The sequence below is a fragment of the Hemitrygon akajei genome, chromosome 14, assembly GCF_048418815.1.
Source record: "Hemitrygon akajei chromosome 14, sHemAka1.3, whole genome shotgun sequence".
NCBI classification, from domain to species: Eukaryota; Metazoa; Chordata; class Chondrichthyes; order Myliobatiformes; family Dasyatidae; genus Hemitrygon; species Hemitrygon akajei.
This window is the reverse complement of record NC_133137.1, coordinates 23,934,880-23,956,068: the sequence shown is the minus strand read 5'-3', so window position 1 is coordinate 23,956,068 and position 21,189 is coordinate 23,934,880. Positions and strand designations below refer to the sequence as shown.

General features: G+C 40.3%; 1 protein-coding gene across 2 annotated transcripts in view; it reads right to left on the bottom strand.

The window, feature by feature from the left end:
* Positions 1-21,189, bottom strand: part of LOC140738422 (rasGAP-activating-like protein 1) — a 271,421-nt gene that overhangs the window by 66,773 nt on the left and 183,459 nt on the right. For both annotated transcript variants that reach the window (XM_073065690.1, XM_073065691.1), the window contains 2 exons: positions 19,192-19,256; positions 9,811-9,923 (listed from right to left, as the gene is read on the bottom strand). In XM_073065690.1, the coding sequence (XP_072921791.1) occupies positions 9,811-9,923; positions 19,192-19,256 (178 nt within the window). The remainder of the gene's footprint in view (positions 1-9,810; positions 9,924-19,191; positions 19,257-21,189) is intronic.

Sequence of the window (21,189 nt, the reverse complement as noted above, 5' to 3'; positions counted from 1 at the left end):
CCTGATAGTGTAGTGAAGACATCTTTCCAGAATTTCTCCAAGCTAGGACAGAACCAGTACATATGGATGAGAGAGGCCACGCCCCTCTCGCATTTATCACAGAGCAGACTAATGCCAGGGTAGAATCGAGATAGTTTAGATTTAGACATATGGGCTCTATGAACAATCTTAAACTGTAAAAGGCAATGGCGAGCACAAAGGGAGGTTGAGTTAACCGATTTGAGAACTGAGTCCCAGCTCTCCTCGGATAAGGAGATATTTAAATCCTGCTCCCAGGCCATTTTAATTTTATCCACAGGGGCCCGTCGTAAGGCTGCTAGTTTATCTCGGATAATTGATATTAAACCTTTACCTAGTGGATTAATGGAAAGAAATAGGTCCATAGCATTTTTCGCAGGCATTTCAGGAAAGTTAGGAATTAAAGGAGCAGTAAAGTGTCGGATTTGGAGATATCTGAAAAAGTGAGCGTTAGGCAGGTTGAACTTAACAGAGAGCTGCTGAAAAGAAGCGAAGCGATTATCAATGAAGAGATCTTCAAAATGTCTAATGCCCTTCCTGTACCAAACATGGAATGCTGAATCGTACGTAGTAGGTAAAAAAAGGTGATTATGTGCGACAGGGCTAGAAACGGAAAACCCCTGGAAACCATAGCATTTCCTGAACTGAGCCCATATACGCAAAGTGTGTCTAACCAGAGGATTAGCTATTGATCTGGGCAGACTGCTAGGGAGTGCAGAGCCAAGAAGTGCAAATATAGATACCGTAGATTCCGGACTACAGAGCGCACCTGATTTTAAGCCGCTGGCACTAATTTTAGAAATAAAATCATTTTTTTAAATGTAAAGGCCGCACCGGATTTTAGGCCGCACCGGATTTTCGGCCGCAGGTGTCCCACGTTGTAATATGAGATATTTACACAGAAAGATATTACACGTGAGGATTTTTTTAACTTTTAATTAAATCCATATGGTAACAAAAACAAATACATATTGCAAATGCTTTTTTTCGAACCGTGCCCGTACGCGGCTACTTTTAAATATACGTTGCGTATACTTCTTTACTGAACAACATTCCAATATCTCCTAACGACTGGTAAAAAATATATATACTGCAGCCTACCAGGAAAAGTTATTGATACCTTTAACTTAAAAGCAGAGTTCGCTCAGATCCAAAGCCGCTCGCGTAATCCGCTCCCCCCCTCCTTTCCGTTTATTCGCAAACGGCATTTTCCCACAAGACGCCGCGAAACCGGGTGTGACGTCATAGCATCCCGCGATGTAGTACAGAAAACAAATATAGTTTAAACTAAGTAGGGTAGGTAGCACAATGCTTCGAGTGTTTTCCATGTTGATGAGGGTGAGTACAAATGACTGATTTACAATAATTTAATTGTGAAAGTGCGCTTGATTTATCGTACAATTTCATTGGACCTCTGTGAACTACTCATCAATTTTATTGGTCTACTGTTACGAGGCAAAATGTTTACGAGGCGGCATGAAAAAAATAATGTATTAGCCGCTCTGGATTATTGGCCGCAAAGTTCAAAGCTGTTCAAAATGTGGGAAAAAAGTAGCGGCTTAAAATCCGGAATCTACGGTAATTCTTTAGTGGAGCTCAACTCCATTGCCACCCAGTTAGGGCACTCGGGTTGACCGTGGAAGAAAGACCAGAAGGCAGCACAACGTATATTAGCTGCCCAGTAATATAAGCGAGAGTTAGGTAAAGCCATGCCACCCTCTTTTTTAGATTTTTGGAGGTGGATTTTATTAATTCTAGAGCGCTTATTCTGCCACAGATATGACAAAATAATAGAGTCTAAGGAATCAAAAAAAGATTTAGGAATAAAAATTGGGATAGATTGAAATAAGTATAAAAATTTGGGGAGAACATACATTTTAACAACATTAATACGACCTACCAAAGACATAGATAGAGGTGACCATTGTACCAGACTCTGTTTTATAGCATATGAAAGATTGACAAAGTTTTCACGAAAGAGATCTTTAAACTTCCTTGTGACTGTAATTCCAAGATAGGTAAATTGATTATGGACTACTTTAAAAGGGAGATCACGAAATATTAGTTCTTGTGCTTCTTTATTAATTGGGAAAAGTTCACTCTTATGTAAATTGAGTTTATAGCCAGAGATCTGGCTAAACTGGTCAAGAAGTGAAAACATTAGAGGTAAGGATGTAGACGGATTTGAGAGAAAGAGTAATAAGTCATCAGCATAGAGAGAAACTTTATGCTCAACACCCCCCCTCCAAATTCCGGTCAATTCAGGACAATTTCGAAATGCTATCGCCAGAGGTTCTATAGCCAAATCAAAGAGAAAGGGACTTAAGGGGCATCCCTGACGGGTGCCACGTTTGAGATTAAATACTTAGGATTTCTGAAAATTAGTTAGAACAGAAGCAGTGGGACACAGGTACAGCAATTGGATCCAAGAGATGAAACTTTGGCCGAGGTCAAATTTTTCTAAGACTGCAAAAAGGTAGTTCCACTCTATACGATCAAATGCTTTCTCCGCATCAAGGGAGATAACACATTCAGGAGTCCCAGTTGGAACTGAGTATAAAATATTAAATAGACGCCGAATGTTAAAAAAAGGGAGACGGTTTTTAATAAAGCCTGTTTGGTCATCAGAGATAATGGAGGGAATAACGGTTTCTAATCTATGAGCCAACACTTTAGCTAAGATCTTTACATCAACATTGAGCAGAGAGATCGGCCTGTACGAGGAACACTCTGTTGGGTCTTTGCCCTTTTTTAAAAGAAGAATAATAGATGCCTCATTGAAAGAGGGTGGCAATTTGTCGTAATTAAACGAGTCAGATAATACTGAAAGTAACTGAGGAGAAAGAAGTGAAGAGAATGATTTATAAAATTCCACAGGGAACCCATCAGGTCTAGGAGATTTCCCTGAGGACAGAACAGAAATTGCTAAAGGTATTTCTTCTGGTGATATAGGCACATTGAGTTTGGCTTTGAAATCAGATGAAAGTGAGGGGATATTCAGATTCTGTAAAAATTGATCCACAGAGATATTGTCATTCAGAGATTCAGAGGAATAAAGCCGAGAATAAAAATTTTTAAATGCGTCATTAATTTCTAAATGATCCGATGTAAAGTCTCCGTACTCCTTCCGGATCTTTGTAATATGTTGTTTGGCTTTGGAACGCCTCAGCTGATTGGCTAGGAATTTACCAGACTTATCCCCATGAATGTAAAAGCGACTCTTGCTCTCAAGAAGTTGGCGTTCGACAGGTTGAGTGGACAGAAGGTTAAATTTAGTTTGGAGTTCAACGCGCTTCTTGTATAATTCAGGGTTCTTAGTTTGGGCATATATTTGGTCCAAATCTTTAATCTGGTTAATGAGGTCTGCTCGATCTGCACGGGATCTTCTATTGAGATTTGCTGTGTAAGAGATTATTTGACCCCTCAGATATGCTTTCATTGCATCCCAGACAATCTGGGATGGCACTTCAGGTGATGTATTAGTGTTAAAATAAAAGGTTATCTGATCCTTAATAAATTTTACGAAATCATCATCCGATAATAAAGTTGAATCGAACCGCCAGTGTTTATTCCTCTGAGGGAGACCAGGAAAGTTCAGAGAGAGGGTAATTGGGGCATGGTCAGAAATCAGTATACTCTGATAGTCACAAGAGTGGACAAATGGGATAAGTTGGTTATCGAGTAAGAAATAGTCAATTCTAGTGACGGTATGGTGAACATGTGAGAAAAAAGAATAATCTCTCTCCGTAGGATGGAGGAAACGCCATATATCAGAGATACCAAAATTAGAGAGAAACGATTGAATAGCTAAGGCAGATTTAGTAGGTGATCTGGTAACAGAGGACGATCGGTCCAGTTTAGGATCCAACCAACAGTTGAAGTCACCACCCAGTATAAGAGAGTATGAGTTTAAGTCTGGTAGTGAGGAAAAAAACCGTTCAAAAAAGTTAACATCATCAAAGTTGGGGGCATACAGGTTTGCTAGTGCAACTTTAGTGTTATATAGTTTACCAGAAACAATAATAAAACGGCCATTTGTATCAGATATTTTATTATGGAGTTCAAAAGGAATATTTGAGTTAATAAGAATGGAAACTCCCCTAGCTTTAGCGGCAAAGGATGAATGAAAATGCTGACCTGCCCACTTTGACAGAAGCCGGGAGTTATCAAAACAACGAATATGAGTTTCTTGGAGGAAAGCAATGTTAGCTTTGAGTTGTTTGATATGTGAGAATACCTTCCTCCTTTTAACAGGGTGGTTCAATCCCTTTACATTCCAGCTCACGAATTTAAGTGCACTAGCCATTATCAATTACTAATGCATAAAAGGCAGCAGGCATATAAAAAGTCAAGCAGTACACTAGCAGTCTGGGAGCAGAGATGTAAACATAGATTCATAAGGTCAAAATATAAACATGTCCTGAGCAATAAAGAGAAACAATAAATACAGTGAGTGATGTTGGAACTGGAAAATCCACCCCACCCGCACAACCCAAAACTAGACAGCTACCAAAACAAGTAGCTAGCTCTACCAAAAAAATTAACCCAAATACAACTTCCAGATCTGTGTCATTAACAACAGTTCCGTATAAGTACTATAGCAAATAGTAACTAGTTTATGCACTAGAAAACATAACTACAGATTAGAACACCTTCTACAGAAATATAAAACTTAATACAGAGAAAATCGGAAGAAAACCAAAACTAACCTACCCGCGAAAAATTATAGAAGAATAAAGTAAGAGAAAGGGAAAAAAAAGGTAAGAAAGAAAAAGAAAAAAGAAGAGGAAGGGGAAAATTATAAATTCAAGATGAGTATTTATCAACCATTTACAGAGAAGGGAGAGAAAAATTCAGAGATTAGAAAAAAGGGGTGAAGAAAAGAAAAAAAAAGATAAAATAAATAAATATTTTTTAAAAAAAGGAAAAATAAATCAGCAATTAAACTGTGAACCAACAAACAGGGAGGCCTTCACTAAAGACTTCGAACCTCCAAAACAAGTTAGAGTTAGTTGTAGAACTCTGTAGGTAAAGTTATACAAGAATAAAAATAGATTACACACACACCAAATCCCGGGAGAGATTGTCAACAGCCCTTAAAGTTTCAATGAATAATGTCTGAGTGATTCAAGTGAAGTCCAAGTCCAGAAAAATTAATTTTACTACGAGGAGTACTTATCCACCATTTTAGGAGGTCCGATCAAATTCCGAAGATGACTGGATAGCCGGAAGACTTACCACAAACGCTTCAGCTTCCTTCACTGATTTGAACCACTTGTATTTCCCGGTATTAATTTGATTCGTAGATCGGCAGGATTGCGAAGAGAAGGTTTGAAACCACGATCAAAAAGCACTTTCATTGCGCCTTTAAACAGCGCGCATCTTTAAGGTCTGGGGTGCAAAATCTTCCACAAAGCGAATGGTTGTATCCTGGAAAGGAAAAGACCCCCTGTGACGCGCCTCTACAATCAGACTGTGTTTTACCTGGTATTGATGGAAACACAAGATTACTGGTCGTGGACGGGAACCCAGAATTCCGGGGAGAACGTAAACTCTGTGTGCCCGTTCGAGCTCGGGCGGCTTCGGAAGCAAATCTTTCCTGAATATCTCACAGAGAAACTCGGCGAAAAACTTCACGGTTTATCCCTTTTCGGTTGCCTCTGGCAATCCAAGAATTCTGATATTGCAGCATCTGCTGCGACTTTCGAGATCCACCATTCTGGAAAGAAGTTTGTTAGATTTTTCCTCTAAGCTGGAACAGAGAGTCTCTAAGTATCGAACACGACTTTCTAAATCTTCAGAAGTCGAATCGATGCGAGATAAGTGTTCAGCATGTTTGTCCACTTTATCGTTGATCCGATCCAGTTTGTCTTCTGTTTGAAAGCGGTTTTAAATTCCTTTAAAATTTCGTCTCGGAGCTTTCCGAGCGCAGCCAGGGTCTCGTCCGAAGGGGTCATAGCTTCTTTTCTCCCGGATTTAGAACTCTTGCTAGACATTGTAAGTTAGATATATTCACAGGCAAGTAAGAGATACCGAAATAATTCCTAACCAAGGTTTAAAAAATGGAGACATTTAGTGCAAAGATAGCGACAGTAACGGAACAAAAGTTCGGAGCAGCTAAACAATCGCCATCTTACCGGAAGTCCCCTCTTTGCATTTTTGTCTGTTGGAAATACTAATTTCAATGAAAGTCTATAATGTACATGTTCATTCATTGTTCAAATCCACCGGTTTATACTGTTATGTTTGTCCTTAATAAAGACAAACAGTGTGTGCAAAAGCAGTAACACATATTTATGTTACAGGACATTTCAGTCATGGCTTCAGCTCAAATTGAGCGAGTGCAACCAACTCATGGCCTCAGCTGGACCTGAGCACGCACATCCCGCTCACTGTCACTTCCAGCTCCAGGGTGAACCACCCGGTGCACACACAACACACGCCTAGATCATTTACTCCAGTGTCTTCAAATACACAAATGAGAACAGAATTCAAATAAGAATAGAAAACATATCAGATGCTAATATATAAAAAAGGGAGAGACCTTTATTTTTACAGATAATGTGTAAGCAAATTAATTTGGTGAATTGGGGTTCCTGTTTATGACAAGGTGAAATGTTAAAACTTGGGAGTTGTGCTGTTCCATAGGAAGCAGCAGCAGCATGAATTATGGGAAAGGTCATATCCTCAGGTCCTGATCTTGGGCTGGTTTCCAGGGGAACATAGCCTAGGAAAGCACTGCAGAGATAAAGGAGAAAATGTAGAGGGGGGCCAGTCTGGGCTCTCCACCCAAATCCACCATCCCAGAGGCAGAGACTAAGCAGGTTTCACAACTATCACCCAAGGGGTGATATCTATGGGGTAGGAAAAGGAGGGAATTAACCTAAAAAAAATTGAATGAGATCACTGCTAACAACAAGCACCAAGGGAATGGCTACAGTAGTCCTGAACCACGTCTTCATAATGGTATCCAAAAAAGCTTACGGCGGATGCCACCTTGTGCAGCAAAGATGATGCATAGAAAGCTCAAAGTTAAGAATCTACACAGGAACAAGGTCACAAATTTTAATTTAATTTTTAGAAATGCAAGCTCTAAAATTGCATGTTTGAATTGTGCATTAATAAATGAGGCAGGATAAGAAGTAATAGTAAGCTAGAATCTGGAGGCATATACAATAATTTAAAGCGGTGAAAATGTTTCAAGGTACCCTCAGATCACTGAAGCAACAAATATTCCTGTAGGTTTTATTATAATAAATTGAATCAATAAGACGCAAGTGGACATATTATTTATGCTAACAAACTGATTGATTAAAAGATGATGAAACTGCATTACATTTAGTTTAAGAAATAACTTCTTCCTTCTTAAATAAGTTTTATTCGGCACCAAACATCATTTGTTGGTTTAGTGTCGATACAGGAAGCATTCTGTGAAGCTTGGGAGACCCAAGTGTGTGTATTTCAGAGACTGGGTGAGGTCAGATGCTGTGGAGGCGTAGGAGTGGGCATAATGATGTAATGTTTCATTGTTGGGTTAATAATGTAGATCAGGGGTTACCAATATTTTTATGCCATGGACTAAGGCAAAGGGCCTGTGGATGCCAGGGTGGGAATCTTTGATGTAGAGAGAGTGCCTATTACACAGAGTACATGAGTTCAAATCCTCATGGTACATTCAAAGGGAACCAAAATTAGACTATTTTAAAATTGCTTGGGTCCGTGGACAGGTGTGGGATGTGTCCTCTCCTTCACCCAACATTCCCCCTCCCCTAGGTCAATCCTACTCAGGGTTAGATTGAGCTTTAATCCATAAACCTTCGGACCTCGAGCTGTTGGGTATCCAAACAAGATGACTCACCAACTAGCCACCCAGGAGTTAATACCGCTGATCCCTCGACACATCAGTTCACACCATGGATGCTGACTGACCTTCTGAGTCTTTCTCAGAACTTACTAATTATATTTCTTATTGTTTCAGATTTCCAACAATGGGAGTGCATGACTTTTTACATTTATCCGCAAGTACTTAACAATCCCATTGCTCTCTAAATTTTACATCTTAGTCAAGGTACTGGCGTACCTTCAGAGCTTACTGAAAGATGAGGTTCTGGCCCAAAAGACTGTACAAAGAGCAGGAACTTGGACTTCAGCTTAAAGTGGAATACGAGGATACAAAATAATAAATATTCATCCCTGAAACATGTTTTCAATGCACACAGCCAGATTAGTACATTGTGTGCCAGTCTGAAAAAAAAAGGGTTTACCTTGCTATCAGAAGTGTAACTTAGCAACCACAGTAAGCCAGTTTTATGTGTGCTGTGTATTTAATGTTTTTGTAATATTTGAGTAATCTTGTATATCTACTGGCTGATGAAGCATTGTTGTTTCATTTAAATAAATCATTATGGGTTATATGTATAAATGCCGGACAGTGGTGTAATGGCATCTGCAGCGGACTCCGAGGTGAGCGGTCCCAGGTTCGTATCCGGCCAGCTCCTTGCACGCTTTCCACCTGTGCTGGGTTGAGCATCGAGCTGGCAACTCTGACTCGTAAAAAGCAGACAGATGCTAAAGAAACAGCAAGGTTGCTGCCTGACGTGCCACAAGCCGCGAAGAAGAATAACAATATGTACAAATACATGAATTACACAAGTCATCGTGCTACCATGTGATCCGTGCGCACCTCGTTTAAAGTAAATACAGAGTTAGACCCCCAGTCCCGGGCTCCCTCTTCTTCCTTTGAATCAGGTCAATGGTTTGAAGTTATAAAACATAACAATGTGGATAAATGGCAAGCTATTAAATAGATTCATTACTTGCATCAAATAAAATTCAGTGTAATTAACTTCTTGACCTGTTTCGATTCTAAGGGAAGCCTTTGTATTAGATTAAAGCCTTTTAGAATTACTTTCACTTGGTACCTTCTCTTAAGGATGTCATTAGTATTTTGACAAAATATTAAGAAGAAATGTGTATTGTGAGTTATTTATGCTGATTATTAAGTTCATGTAGAAGTAATAGGCTTCACAACAGGACATTCATTTCAAGAAGACTAGAATATAAAAGTAAGGTTGTAATGTTGAGACTTTATAAGGCACTGGTGAGGCCTCACTTGGAGTGTTGTGAGCAGTTTTGGGTTCTTATCTTAGAAAGAACGTGCTGAAATTGGAGTGGGTTCAAAGGAGGTTCATGAAATTATTCCACGATTGAACAGCTTGTCGCATGAAGAGCGTTTGATGGCTCTGGGCCTATATTGGGGTGACCTCATTGAAATCTATCAATTCGCGAAAGGCCTTGATAGAGTGGATGTGGAGAGGGTATGTTCTATGATGAGAGTGTCTAAGACCAGAGCACACAGCCTCAGAATAGAGGGGTGTCCTTTTAGAATGGAGATGAGGAGGTATTTAGCCAGAGAGTGAATCTGTGGAATTTGTTCCTACAGCTGGCTGTGGAGGACAAGTCTTTATGTATATTTAAGGCGAGGTTGATAGATTCTTGATTGGTTAGGGCATGAAGGGATATGAGGAGAAGGTAGGAGATTGGGGCTGAGAGGAAAATTGGATCAGCCATGATGAAACAGCGGGGCAGACGTGATAGACCAAATGGCCTAATTCTGCTCTTATATCTTATGGTTGTATGGTCTTATGTTGTTTATTATGAAGCTGCATGATTAAATGTCAATTGCCCAGCTGGTGAAATGTGATCACTTCCATAATCCTGAAAGCTCACACCAATTCCCATCCCTGAAGTGCTGCTAGAGCAAGTGAAAACACAGATATAAAAGAGCCATACCTTATTTTGTTAAGGTCTATCTTACAAGGATCCAGTTCGATGTATTTCTTCTCATCAAAAATGCGGTTAACGACTTGCCTCAGCACTTCATGTAAGTATGGCATTCCCACCAACTGCAAGAAATGAAAGTGACCATTTAAACTAGTGCATGGGCAATCAAGTTATAACTTTTAATTAACTTACTAAAAGGTTAAGAAGTATCCGTTGAAAGGACCTCTCCCTGTCAGAGAATAAATTAATACACAGTCCTTTTTTTTTAATACTATATTTCATCATTACAATGAACTTGTTGCAGAACAGTTGTACAGGATATCTCCTCACTTCTGCCAGGGGAACTGGTGGATGAAGGTTTGATTTCAACATTTAAGAGACATTGGATTAGTGTTTGGACTATACACATATATATTTAGTGTGTTTCTATTCCTGATATCCTATATGTGTTTGCTATTTTGTATGTGCGAGGACTAGGCCTCAAGCCGGGGTCTTGCCTGTTTACAACTGCCAGAAGAGAGGTGTCTGAACTGGTGTGCTCCACCAGGGTTGCATGGCACCAGGCTAGAGTCAGTGCTGCCCTCCCACCTCCCCCCCACCCCCAGTGGTCCGCTAGGTAGATGACAAACAAGCTCCGTTGTTGGTTGCCTGTAAATTTCAATGGCGTTGTTTGGCTTAAGTTTAGTCTCATATTGAGTAGCTGTACTTTCTATCTTATACCTGCTGTGTATGCTTTGTTCTGTGGATGACTGTTGGTACTGTGTTTTGGACCTTGGCCGCAGAGTAGTGTTGTATTTATGAGTATTCCTATATGGTTGAATGACAATTAAACAAATTAAGTTGAATCGAAGTACCTGGTTGGGAGTGATAAGGAGGGCTATGGCCTGGGTGCAGGTCAATGGAATAGGCAGAATAATAGTTTGGCATGGACTAGATGGGCCACATGGCCTGTTTCTGTACTGTAGCTTTCTGACTCTATGACTGTTTCTAATTTTCTACTGCAGAATTTACCAATAACCATAAATATTCAGATCATTAAATGCAGTAACCCCACTGCCATGTGGGCATCCTCGGGAGAGACGAAGGCTACGGGAGTAAACCCAGACAGCAAATCCAGAGTGGAGACCCTAAGCTGGCTGGACGTCACTAAACACCCTTCCGACAACTCCTGCAGCCAAGCTGGTGACAAAGGTATTGCTTCGTAAGCTTTCCTTTGGACAACACCGGTGAGGCAGAGAGGGGGATCTTGACAACTGGCCATCTCTGGATCTCCGTACCTTCCGCCCAGGCTTGTGATGATGATGATCATCACACATTGTCCTTCGAGACAGATGGATGCCAACTAACAGAACTCTGATTACAAATATTAATAACAATTAAGATAATGATGGTAAGCTCAAAACATTTGGCCAGGTACTAACAGTGCAATCTAACCAATTGCAATGAAAAATAATGGAGTATTTATCCTCAAAGAAATATCTTAAGTGTATAAGCTCCTGGTAGAAAATGAATTTTTGGACTCAGTCTTAATGTCTCTTGACCTGCTGTGAGCTTCAAGCTGGAGATCAGTTTGAACTTTCCCAATGTAATGTGCAGTCAGAACTTTGGCAGCACTTCACATGTTTTATTTTTAATCTACTAGGTCAGTCTGTAGTTCTTTATCACAGCCTTGCCCACTCAGGATAGAGGAATGACTCATTCTTTTAATTAAGATATGCACAGACACACAGGACATTTTAAAATTAATGCACAATTGGCCTATTAAAATTCATTTAAACTCATTATCCATCAATGATTTGACATAGACTGAAGCATTCCAATGCACAGAGGCAAAATCAAAGAAAAACAATAGGATGTTAAAGCAGAAATTAAAGTGTTTTTTTCCAGTTGTGTATTTCTGATCACTTTAGCTGAAGGCCAAATCATGAATATAGCATTAGGTTGTTCTCCACAAAGCATAATTAATGATCAATATCCTTTCTTCCCCTCCTCAGCCTTCACCCCGTAACCTTTGATGCCCTGGCCAATCAAGAACCTATCAATCTCCACCATAAATACACCCAATGACTGGGCTCCACAGCTGCCTGTGGTAACAAATTCCACAAATTCAACACTCTCTGGCTAAAGAAATTTCTCCGCATCTCTGTTTCAAATGGCACCCCTCTACCCTGAGGCTGTGCCCGTTTGTCCATGACACACTCACCATGGGAAACATCCTGTTAATCTGTCTAGGATTTTCAACATTCAAAAGGTTTCAAAGAGATCCCCCCCACCATCCTTCAAAATTCTACTGAATACTCTTTCATTCCCAGAATCATCCTTAACCTCCTCTGAACCCACTCCAATGTTAGATGAGGAGACCAAAACTGTTCACAATCCTCAAGGTGAGGCCTTACCAGTGCCTTAGAAAGCCTCAGCGTCACATCCCTCCTCTTGTATTGTAGACCTCTCGAAATGAATACTAACATTACACTTGCCTTCCTCACCATGACTCAACTCGCATGTTAACCTTTAGGGTGTTCTGTACAAGGACTCCCAAGTCCCTTTGCATCGCCGGTTCTTGGATTTTCTCCCCATTTAGAAAATATTCTGCACATTTATTTCTACCACCATAATGCATGACCATGCATTTTCCAACATTGTATTTCATTTGCTACTTTCTTACCCATTCTTCTAATCTGTCTGTCCTTCTGCAGCCTTCCTGTTTCCTCAACACTACCTGCCCCTTCACCAATCTTCATATCATCTGCAAACCTGGCAACAAAGACATCCATTCCATCATCTAAGTCATTGATAAACAGCATAAAAAGAAATGGTACCAACACCGACCCCTGCGGAACACCACTAATCACTGGCAGCCAAGCAGAAAAGGATCCTTTTATTCCCGCTCACTGCCTCTTACCAATCAGCCAATGTTCTAACCATGGTCATAACTATATTGTAATATCATGGGCTCATAACTTGGTAAGCAGTCTCATGTGTGGAACCTTGTCAAAGGCCTTCTGAAAATCCAGAAATACAACACCCACAGCATCCCTTTATCTATCCTACTTGTAATCTCCTCAAAGAATTCCAACAGGTTTGTAGGGCAAGATTTTCCCTCAAGGAAACCATGCTGACTTTGTCCTATCTCGTCCTGTGTCACCAGGCATTCCATAACCTCATCCTTAACAATGGATTCCAACATCTTCCCAACCACTGAGGTCAGGCTAGCTGCTCCATAATTTCCTTTCTGCTGCCTCCCTCCTTTCTTAAAGAGTGGAGTGACATTTGCAATTTTCCAGTCCTCTGGAACCATGTCCAATGATTCATTGAATCCAGTCCAATGAGTCTTGAAAGATCAATACTAGTGCCTCCACAATCTCTACTGCTACCTCTTCCAGAACCCCAGGGTGCAGTTCATCTGGTCTGGGTGACTTAAGAACCTTTAGGTCTTTCAGCTTTTTGAGCACATAACGAGGTGGCCTACAGGGAAGAAGTCATCTCTCTGACACAGTGGTGTAAAGAAAACAACCATTCCTATATCTTGCAAAAACAAAGGAGCTGGTTGTGGATTACAGGAGGAATGGAGATGGGCTAACCCCTATTGACATCAGTGGATCTGGGGTTGAGAGTGTAAATGGCTTTAAGTTCCTCAGCATCCACATCACCAAGGAACTCACATGGTCTGCACATACCAGCTGTGTGGTGAAAAAGGCACAACAGTTTGTGCCTTTGGTATGGACCCCCAAATCCTAATAACTTTTTACAGAGGCACAACTGAGAACATCCTGACTGGCTGCATCACTGCCTGGTATGGGAACTGTACTTCCCTCAATCGCAGAACTCTGCAGAGTGGTGCGGACAGCCCAGCACATCTGTAGTTGTGAACTTCCCATGATTCAGGACATTTACAGAGACAGGTGTGAAAAGGAAGGATCATTGGGGACCTGAGTCACCCTAACCACAATCCATTCCAGCTGCTACCATCCAGGAAATAGTATCGTAGCATAAAAATCAGGACCAACAGGCTCCAGGACAGCTTCTTCTACAAGGCTGTCAGATTCATTAACTCATGCTGATTTGAGTGTGTTCCTATGTTACATTGACTGTTCTATTTATTATAAATTATTGTGACTGCACATTGCACATTTAGATGGAGACGTAACGTAAAGATTTTTATTCCTCATGAATGTGAAGAATGTAAGAATTAAAGTCAACTCAAATTCAAATTCAATTCAGATTCAACCTTCTCCCTTGTAATAGTAAACGCATTTACTTCTGTTCCCCCACACCCTTCAACATCTGGCGCACTGCTAGTGTCTTCCACGATGAAGACTGATGCAAAATACTCATTTAGTTCATCTGCCATTTCTTTGTCCCCGTCATGATTTGTCCAGCCTCATTTTCTCGCGGCCCTATATCCACTCTCCTCTCTCTTTTAATCTTTACATATTTGAAAAAACTTTTACTATTCACTTTGATATTGTTTGCTAGCTTGCTTTCATATTTCATCTTTTCCCTCCCACTGATTCTTTTAGTTGCTGTCTGTAGGGTTTAAAAGCTTCCCAATCCTCTGTCTTCCCGCTCATTGTTGCTTTGTTGTTTGCCCTCTCTTTTGCCTTTCCCAGCCACCTGGCTTCACCCAATCACCTTCCAGTTAACCTCTTCCCCTCCCCCAACCTCTTTATTCTGCCATCTTCCCTCTTCCTTCTCAGTCCCAATGAAGGGTCTTTTACTCTTTTCCATAGATGCTGCCTGACCTGCTAAGTTCCCCCACCATTCTTTGTGGTTCAGCAGCAATGTGGCTTTCTGAAATGAAAAGGACTATGATTATGACAAATCTTAGGGGGTGCTTTACGTCAAGTTTGGAGACTCAGTGCCACATGTTTTCTAAAGTCACAATCTTTCCAGAGGACAAGAATTGGAGCAATTTAATAGTAGTGTGATCACTCGAGTTGAGTCTGAAGTTCTTCTAAGGGGTTATCTACTGGTTGGTCCTCAGTTGGCTGTAGAGGGCGATCTGGGATCAACATAATCTGATGCAGTGTGGGCAAGTGCAAGTGGTGACTGTGGTTATTGACTGAGTCTATTGATTGTCCATTCTCTCCTCCTCGACCTGCCTCTTGTTCTCTGAGGCATAGTGGTTTACGTAGTTCCTGTGAGTATGTTCTCATCATGCGCTGATGCAAGAAGATAGTTGGAGAATTTCACAAACCCACTCGAGGTGGCTGAAATGAACTTTTGCAGCCACATTAGACTTTTCAAAAGAAAACACACTCAAGGAAAGTAAGGGGCTGAAAGTATTTGATAGCTCAGAAACGTAGAAATCTGCAACTCATTACAGGCCCTTCGGCCCACAATGTTGTGCCGACCATGTAACCTACTCTAGAAACTACCTGAAATTTCCCTACCGCATAGCTCTCTATTTTCCTAAGCTCTATGTACCTATCTAAGAGTCTCTTAAAAGACCCTATTGTATCTGCCTCTACCACTTTCGCTGGCAGTGCATTCCACGCACCCATCACCCTCTGTGTAAAAAACGTATTTCTGATATCACCCTTGTATCTACTTCCAAGCACCTTAAAACTATGCCCCCTCGTGTTAGCCATTTCAGCCCAGGGAAAAAGCCTCTGGCTATCCACACAATCAATGCCTCTCATCATCTTGTACACCTCTTAGCAGGTCATCTCTCATCCTCTGTCGTTCCAAGGAGAAAAGGATAAATTCACTCAACCTATTCTCATAAGTTTGCCAATCTTTCATATACTATAAAACAGAGTCTGGTACAATGGTCACCTCTATCTATGTCTTTGGTAGGTCGTATTAATGTTGTTAAAATGTATGTTCTCCCCAAATTTTTATACTTATTTCAATCTATCCCAATTTTTATTCCTAAATCATTTTTTGATTCCTTAGACTCTATTATTTTGTCATATCTGTGGAAGAATAAGCGCTCTAGAATTAATAAAATTCATTTCCAAAAATCTAAAAAAGAGGGTGGCATGGCTTTACCTAACTTTCGCTTATATTATTGGGCAGCTAATATACGTTGTGCTACCTTTTGGTCTTTCTTCCACGGCCAACCTGAGTGCCCTAATTGGGTGGCAATGGAGTTGAGCTCCACTAAAGAATTATCTATCTCTGCACTTCTTGGCTCTGCACTCCCTAGTAGTCTGTCCAGATCAATAGCTAATCCTCTTGTTAGACACACTTTGCGTATATGGGCTCAGTTTAGGAAATGCTATGGTTTCCATGGGTTTTCCGTTTCCAACCCTGTCGCACATAATCACCTTTTTTTACCTACTACATACGATTCAGCATTCCATGTTTGGTATAGGAAGGGTATTAGACATTTTGAAGATCTTTTCATTGATAATCGCTTCGCTTCTTTTCAGCAGCTCTCTGTTAAGTTCAATCTGCCCAATGCTCATTTTTTTAGATATCTCCAAATTAGACACTTTATTGCTCCTTTAATTCCTAACTTTCCTGAAATGCCTGCAAAAAATGCTATGGACCTATTTCTTTCCATTAATCCACTAGGTAAAGGTTTAATATCAATTATTTGAGATAAATTAGCAGCCTTATGACGGGCCCCTGTGGATAAAATTAAAATGGCCTGGGAGCAGGATTTAAATACCTCCTTATCCGATGAGAGCTGGGACTCGATTCTCAAATCGGTTAACTCAACCTCTCTTTGTGCTCGCCATTCCCTTTTACAGTTTAAGATTGTTCATAGAGCCCATATGTCTAAATCTAAACTATCTCGATTCTACCCTAACATTAGTCCGCTCTGTGATAAATGCAAGAGGGGCGTGGCCTCTCTCATCCATATGTACTGGTTCTGTCCTAGCTTGGAGAAATTTTGGAAAGATGTCTTCACTACACTATCGGGTATCCTGAATCAGCACCTAGAACCAAACCCCTTAATTGCTTTGTTCGGTTTCTGGGGCGAGACAGATTTACATCTGAGTCCGACCGAATGCCGAATATTATCCTTTGCCTCTCTCCTGGCTAGACGCTTGATCCTCCTTAGATGGAGAGATGTCGCCCCGCCCACTCATGCGCAATGGCTTAACGACATTATGGCCTGCTTGGACCTCGAAAAAATTCATTATTCAGTTCTTAATTTGGATCTAAAGTTCCATAAGGTCTGGGGACCTTTTATCGAGTACTTTCATAACCTTCCTCTTGACTAGGGTTTTTTTTTTCTTTTCGGTCCCTTGCTTTCAGCTCCCTTTTTTTTCTGGTAGTAGGCATTATTATCCTCTGTTGCTAAGTGTATTCACAGTCTGGAAGTTTGATTGTCCTGATTTACACTCTCTATATTGTGTTGTGGTTGGTCTGGAGTTGGTTTTTTTTTGTGTTGTGGGGCTTGGGGAGGATACTAAGTTTACTTGTCTTCAATTTAGGTGCTTTTTTGTCAAATTCTCTTCCTTTGTAGCATATTGTCATTGTATGCTTAATTTTGCACTGTATTAATGTTCCTCATTGGGATTTGGGGTTTTTAATTTGTAAAATGTATAGAAAAACTAATAAAAAAAAACAAAAAAAAACCTATTCTCATAAGGCACGCTCTCCAATCCAGGCAACATCCTTGTAAATCTCCTCTGCACTCTCTCAGTTGCACTGTTTTACTTTTCTAAAATGTATGTGACAAAAGCAAAGGGTATAGTGTGGTCCATTACTGGAAGACTTGGGGAATCATTCATTTTTCTAGTGTTTGCAGGAAAGGAGAAAGGGCAGAAAAATCCACCTGCTTTACACCCACACTTTCACACTTACTGAAGCTGACTGGGAAATTAATTCTGTGGTATAAATTGGCTGCTAATTTCCTATCCTCGCTATCCATGCTATCCTTCTCCCAGGTCTAGTTTCACCCACATTGGATGAAGGGAATACAGCAATCATGGTGCCTGTTGATTTTGCTGTCATATCCACGTGCCTTCTGCAAATCCTAATGGGCTAGACTGTGCAGTAAGCAAGACATTACGGCTGTCCACATTCAGTGTAAGGATTGAGGAAGTCTGACAGGAATTCCAGGAGTTCTGCGGTGAAATGCAGAATTTCGTGGGCTACTTTCCTCAGGTAGTTTGCATTTGTGACAAACCTTGCCAATAGACATACTACTAAAAAAGAATGCAACCATGCAAACACAATGTATCTATCCACAATTTACACTAAACCTATTTGAAAAAGGTACTTGGTGGAGCAATTAGTTTGATCTATTCTGATAACGAGCGAGACTCTAAATACTTACATGGCTCCCAATTTGATTAATACAGGACAATGCTCACTGGTCAGCATGGATGATTTGGGCCGAGTGGCCTGATTCCATATTGTATAATTTTATGCTTTTAAGGTAAGGTTGGTGCATCCATATATACAGCTAATGTGTGACAAAGACAGTCTTCAAGCTTTAGTGTTACCATCAGGAAGGAGGTACAGGAGCCTGAAGGCACACATTCGATGATACAGGAACAGCTTCTTCCCTTCTACCATCATATATCTGAATGGATATCAAACCCATGACACAACCTCACTACCTCCTATTTCTTTTTTCCCACTACTTACTTAATTTAACCATGTAGTGAATATTCATACTGCAATCCACAGATTTTCTCTATATTTACATACTGTATTATACTGCTGCTACAAAGTTAACAAATTCCATGACATATGCCAATGATATTAAACCTGATTCTGACTGTGAGTCTATTTTGCACTGTTGCAAGAGTTGCTTGACTGTAGTGAGTGCCAAACCTTCTTGGAGTTGTGCCTCTAAAAAATGCTTTTCCACAGTTATTGACCGCAGGCTGGTTATTAAAAAATAAACAAATCATAGGGGATCTTAAAAATTAACCGTCCACTCCTCTTGAATGACTGTTTTTTCCTTATAAGTGTGATTAGATCTCAGTCATATTTTAATGCCCTAATCCTTCTGGTAGTCCCTCCTAGTCCGGGCAGACTTCCATAAAACCCAGTTCTGTGAGTTCTTAGGTGCCTGATGAGATCAATGAGATAGCTACAGGTTCTACCACAGATGCCAGAAGGTCCTAATTAAGGACAGAAGATGGCGCATTCAATCTGTTGATGATGTTGGGCTTCAGTATGCTCTAGGCAAAGGGACTCAAGGGGTAGCAATGAGAACACAGCATGACCTGGGCGATGGGGGTCCTAACGATGAACGCCACCTATTTGAGACATTGCTCCTTGAAGATGTCCCAGATACTATGGAGGATAGTGCCCATGATGGAGAGGATTAATTTTACAACCCTCTGCAGCTTATTTTGATTCTGCGCAGTCGCCTCATGACCCCCACACCAGATGATGATGCAGCCAGTTAGAATGTTCTCCATGCTACAAGATAAATATATGGAAAGAATATTTGGAAAAAATAAAGGTGATTACCTTCATAAACTGTTCCATTGCCTTGGAGGCCAAGGAATTCGATCTGAAAAGCGTGTTTGGGTCAGCTGCACAAAAATAAAGAAAAGCATATGGTTGAATAACTCTTATTAGTAAAACTAACACCCAACTCCAGAAATATGCAGCATGCTGCATTTTACTTGTTCCTGAATTGAAGTCAACATTTCTTCGTAATTTTTTTCTCTGTAAAACACTTTGAGTAGGTTAGGATGTAATAACATACAACATAAACCACTGCAGCAATTCTCACTTCACTGCCTAAAGAAAACATCTTAGCATTCTGCACCATTTTCATCTTGAGGTATGCAATTGCTAATTAATGAAGAGTTATACCACACACCTCCACATTCATAATTATACCATCTTCTAACTCAAAATGATCATTAGTTCCGCCAGTTAGATTAAAATCTTTTCTGAAGCGCAACAGGAGGAGGTTAGGATGACATTTACGTGTTTGGCTAAGCAGAGACTTAAGCTTGAATGACTTCAACTTTGGCCTATCTGGATAACAATGACATTTCATCAGCTTCAATCAAGCTCAAGGGTTCCCAAACATTTTTTATGCCATAGACCTGCAAGGGGTCAGTTGATTCCAGGTTGGGAACCCCTGGTCTAGCTTTAAGGAAGTATCAAACTCTGTAACCCTGCTCTGAATTTAATGTACATCAAGCTGGGACCCCTTCAGATGAGAAGAGTGTTGAGATGAATGAGACGTGAATGAGATGATTCCACATTGGAAAAGGGTTAATTTGAATGTTCCTCACTTCTGCTCTTGGACCTCACGTAAATGTGTTCCAATTCTGGCCACCTCATTATAGGAAGGATGTGGAAGCTATGGAGAGGGTGCAGAGGAGATTTACCAGGATGTTGCCTGGATCAGAGAACAAGTCATATGAAGCAAGGTTAGCAGAGCTGGGACTTTTCTCTTTGGAGCGTAGAAGAATGAGAGGGGACTTGATAGAGGTCTACAAGATTATGAGAGGCATAGATAGGGTGGATAGTCAGTACCATGTTTCCCAGGGCACCAATAGCAAACACCAGAGGGCATAGGTACAAAATTAAGGGAGGGAAGTTTAAGGGAGACATCAGGGGTAAGTTGTTTACACAGAGGGTTGTGAGTGCCTGGAATGACTTGCCAGGGATGGTGGTGGAGGATAAAACATTAGGGGTATTTAAGAGCCTCTTGGACAGGCACATGGATGAAAGAAAAATAGAGGGTTAAGGGGTAGTGTGGGTTTAGTACTTTTTTTAAGGATTATATGGGTCAGCACAACATGGAGGGCTGAAGGGCCTGTACTGTGCTGTAGTGTTCTATGGTAAGTGCTACCAGTCAGCTCCTTGACTAGTTTCAGCTTCAGTTAAGGACTGACCAAGTAGATAGGTGGATTTTACTTGAATCAGAAGCATCAGGAAGACAGGTGTGTTGATGAGGATGGCAGGGTGTAGAAGTGGGAGGGAGACGATGCAAGACATGTGGGACAGAAGGGGCCTGTTATTTTCTTTTCTTTTTCAATCTTTTTATTATTGTTATTAATATCAACAAAATAAAATTGATACATAGATAATGGGATTACAAACATAGACATTTCAACTAAACATGAAAGAATACATAAGCAATGATTACAGTATAAATGAGTATTCCCAAATCATGGACGATACAATATACAAATAAACAAGGCAAACCTAGGTATATCTTAGTATATAATTAAAAAAAAACAGAAAAAAGAAAAAGAAAAAAAAATTATGCAAAAAAAAACTAATCTAATAGTCTAGTAACTAATAAGGAAATAAAAACAAAAAAAGAAAAAAAAGAAAAAGAAAAAATGTAAGAAAAAAAAGGGCTGTTTATAATATCTCACAAAAATGCAAAATCATCAGTGTCGTCAACTCCGATCCTCTCAACATATATAAAATCGAAACTGGAAAATCAAATAGGCCTGGAACAGGGTCATATTACATCATATGAAAATATTGAATAAA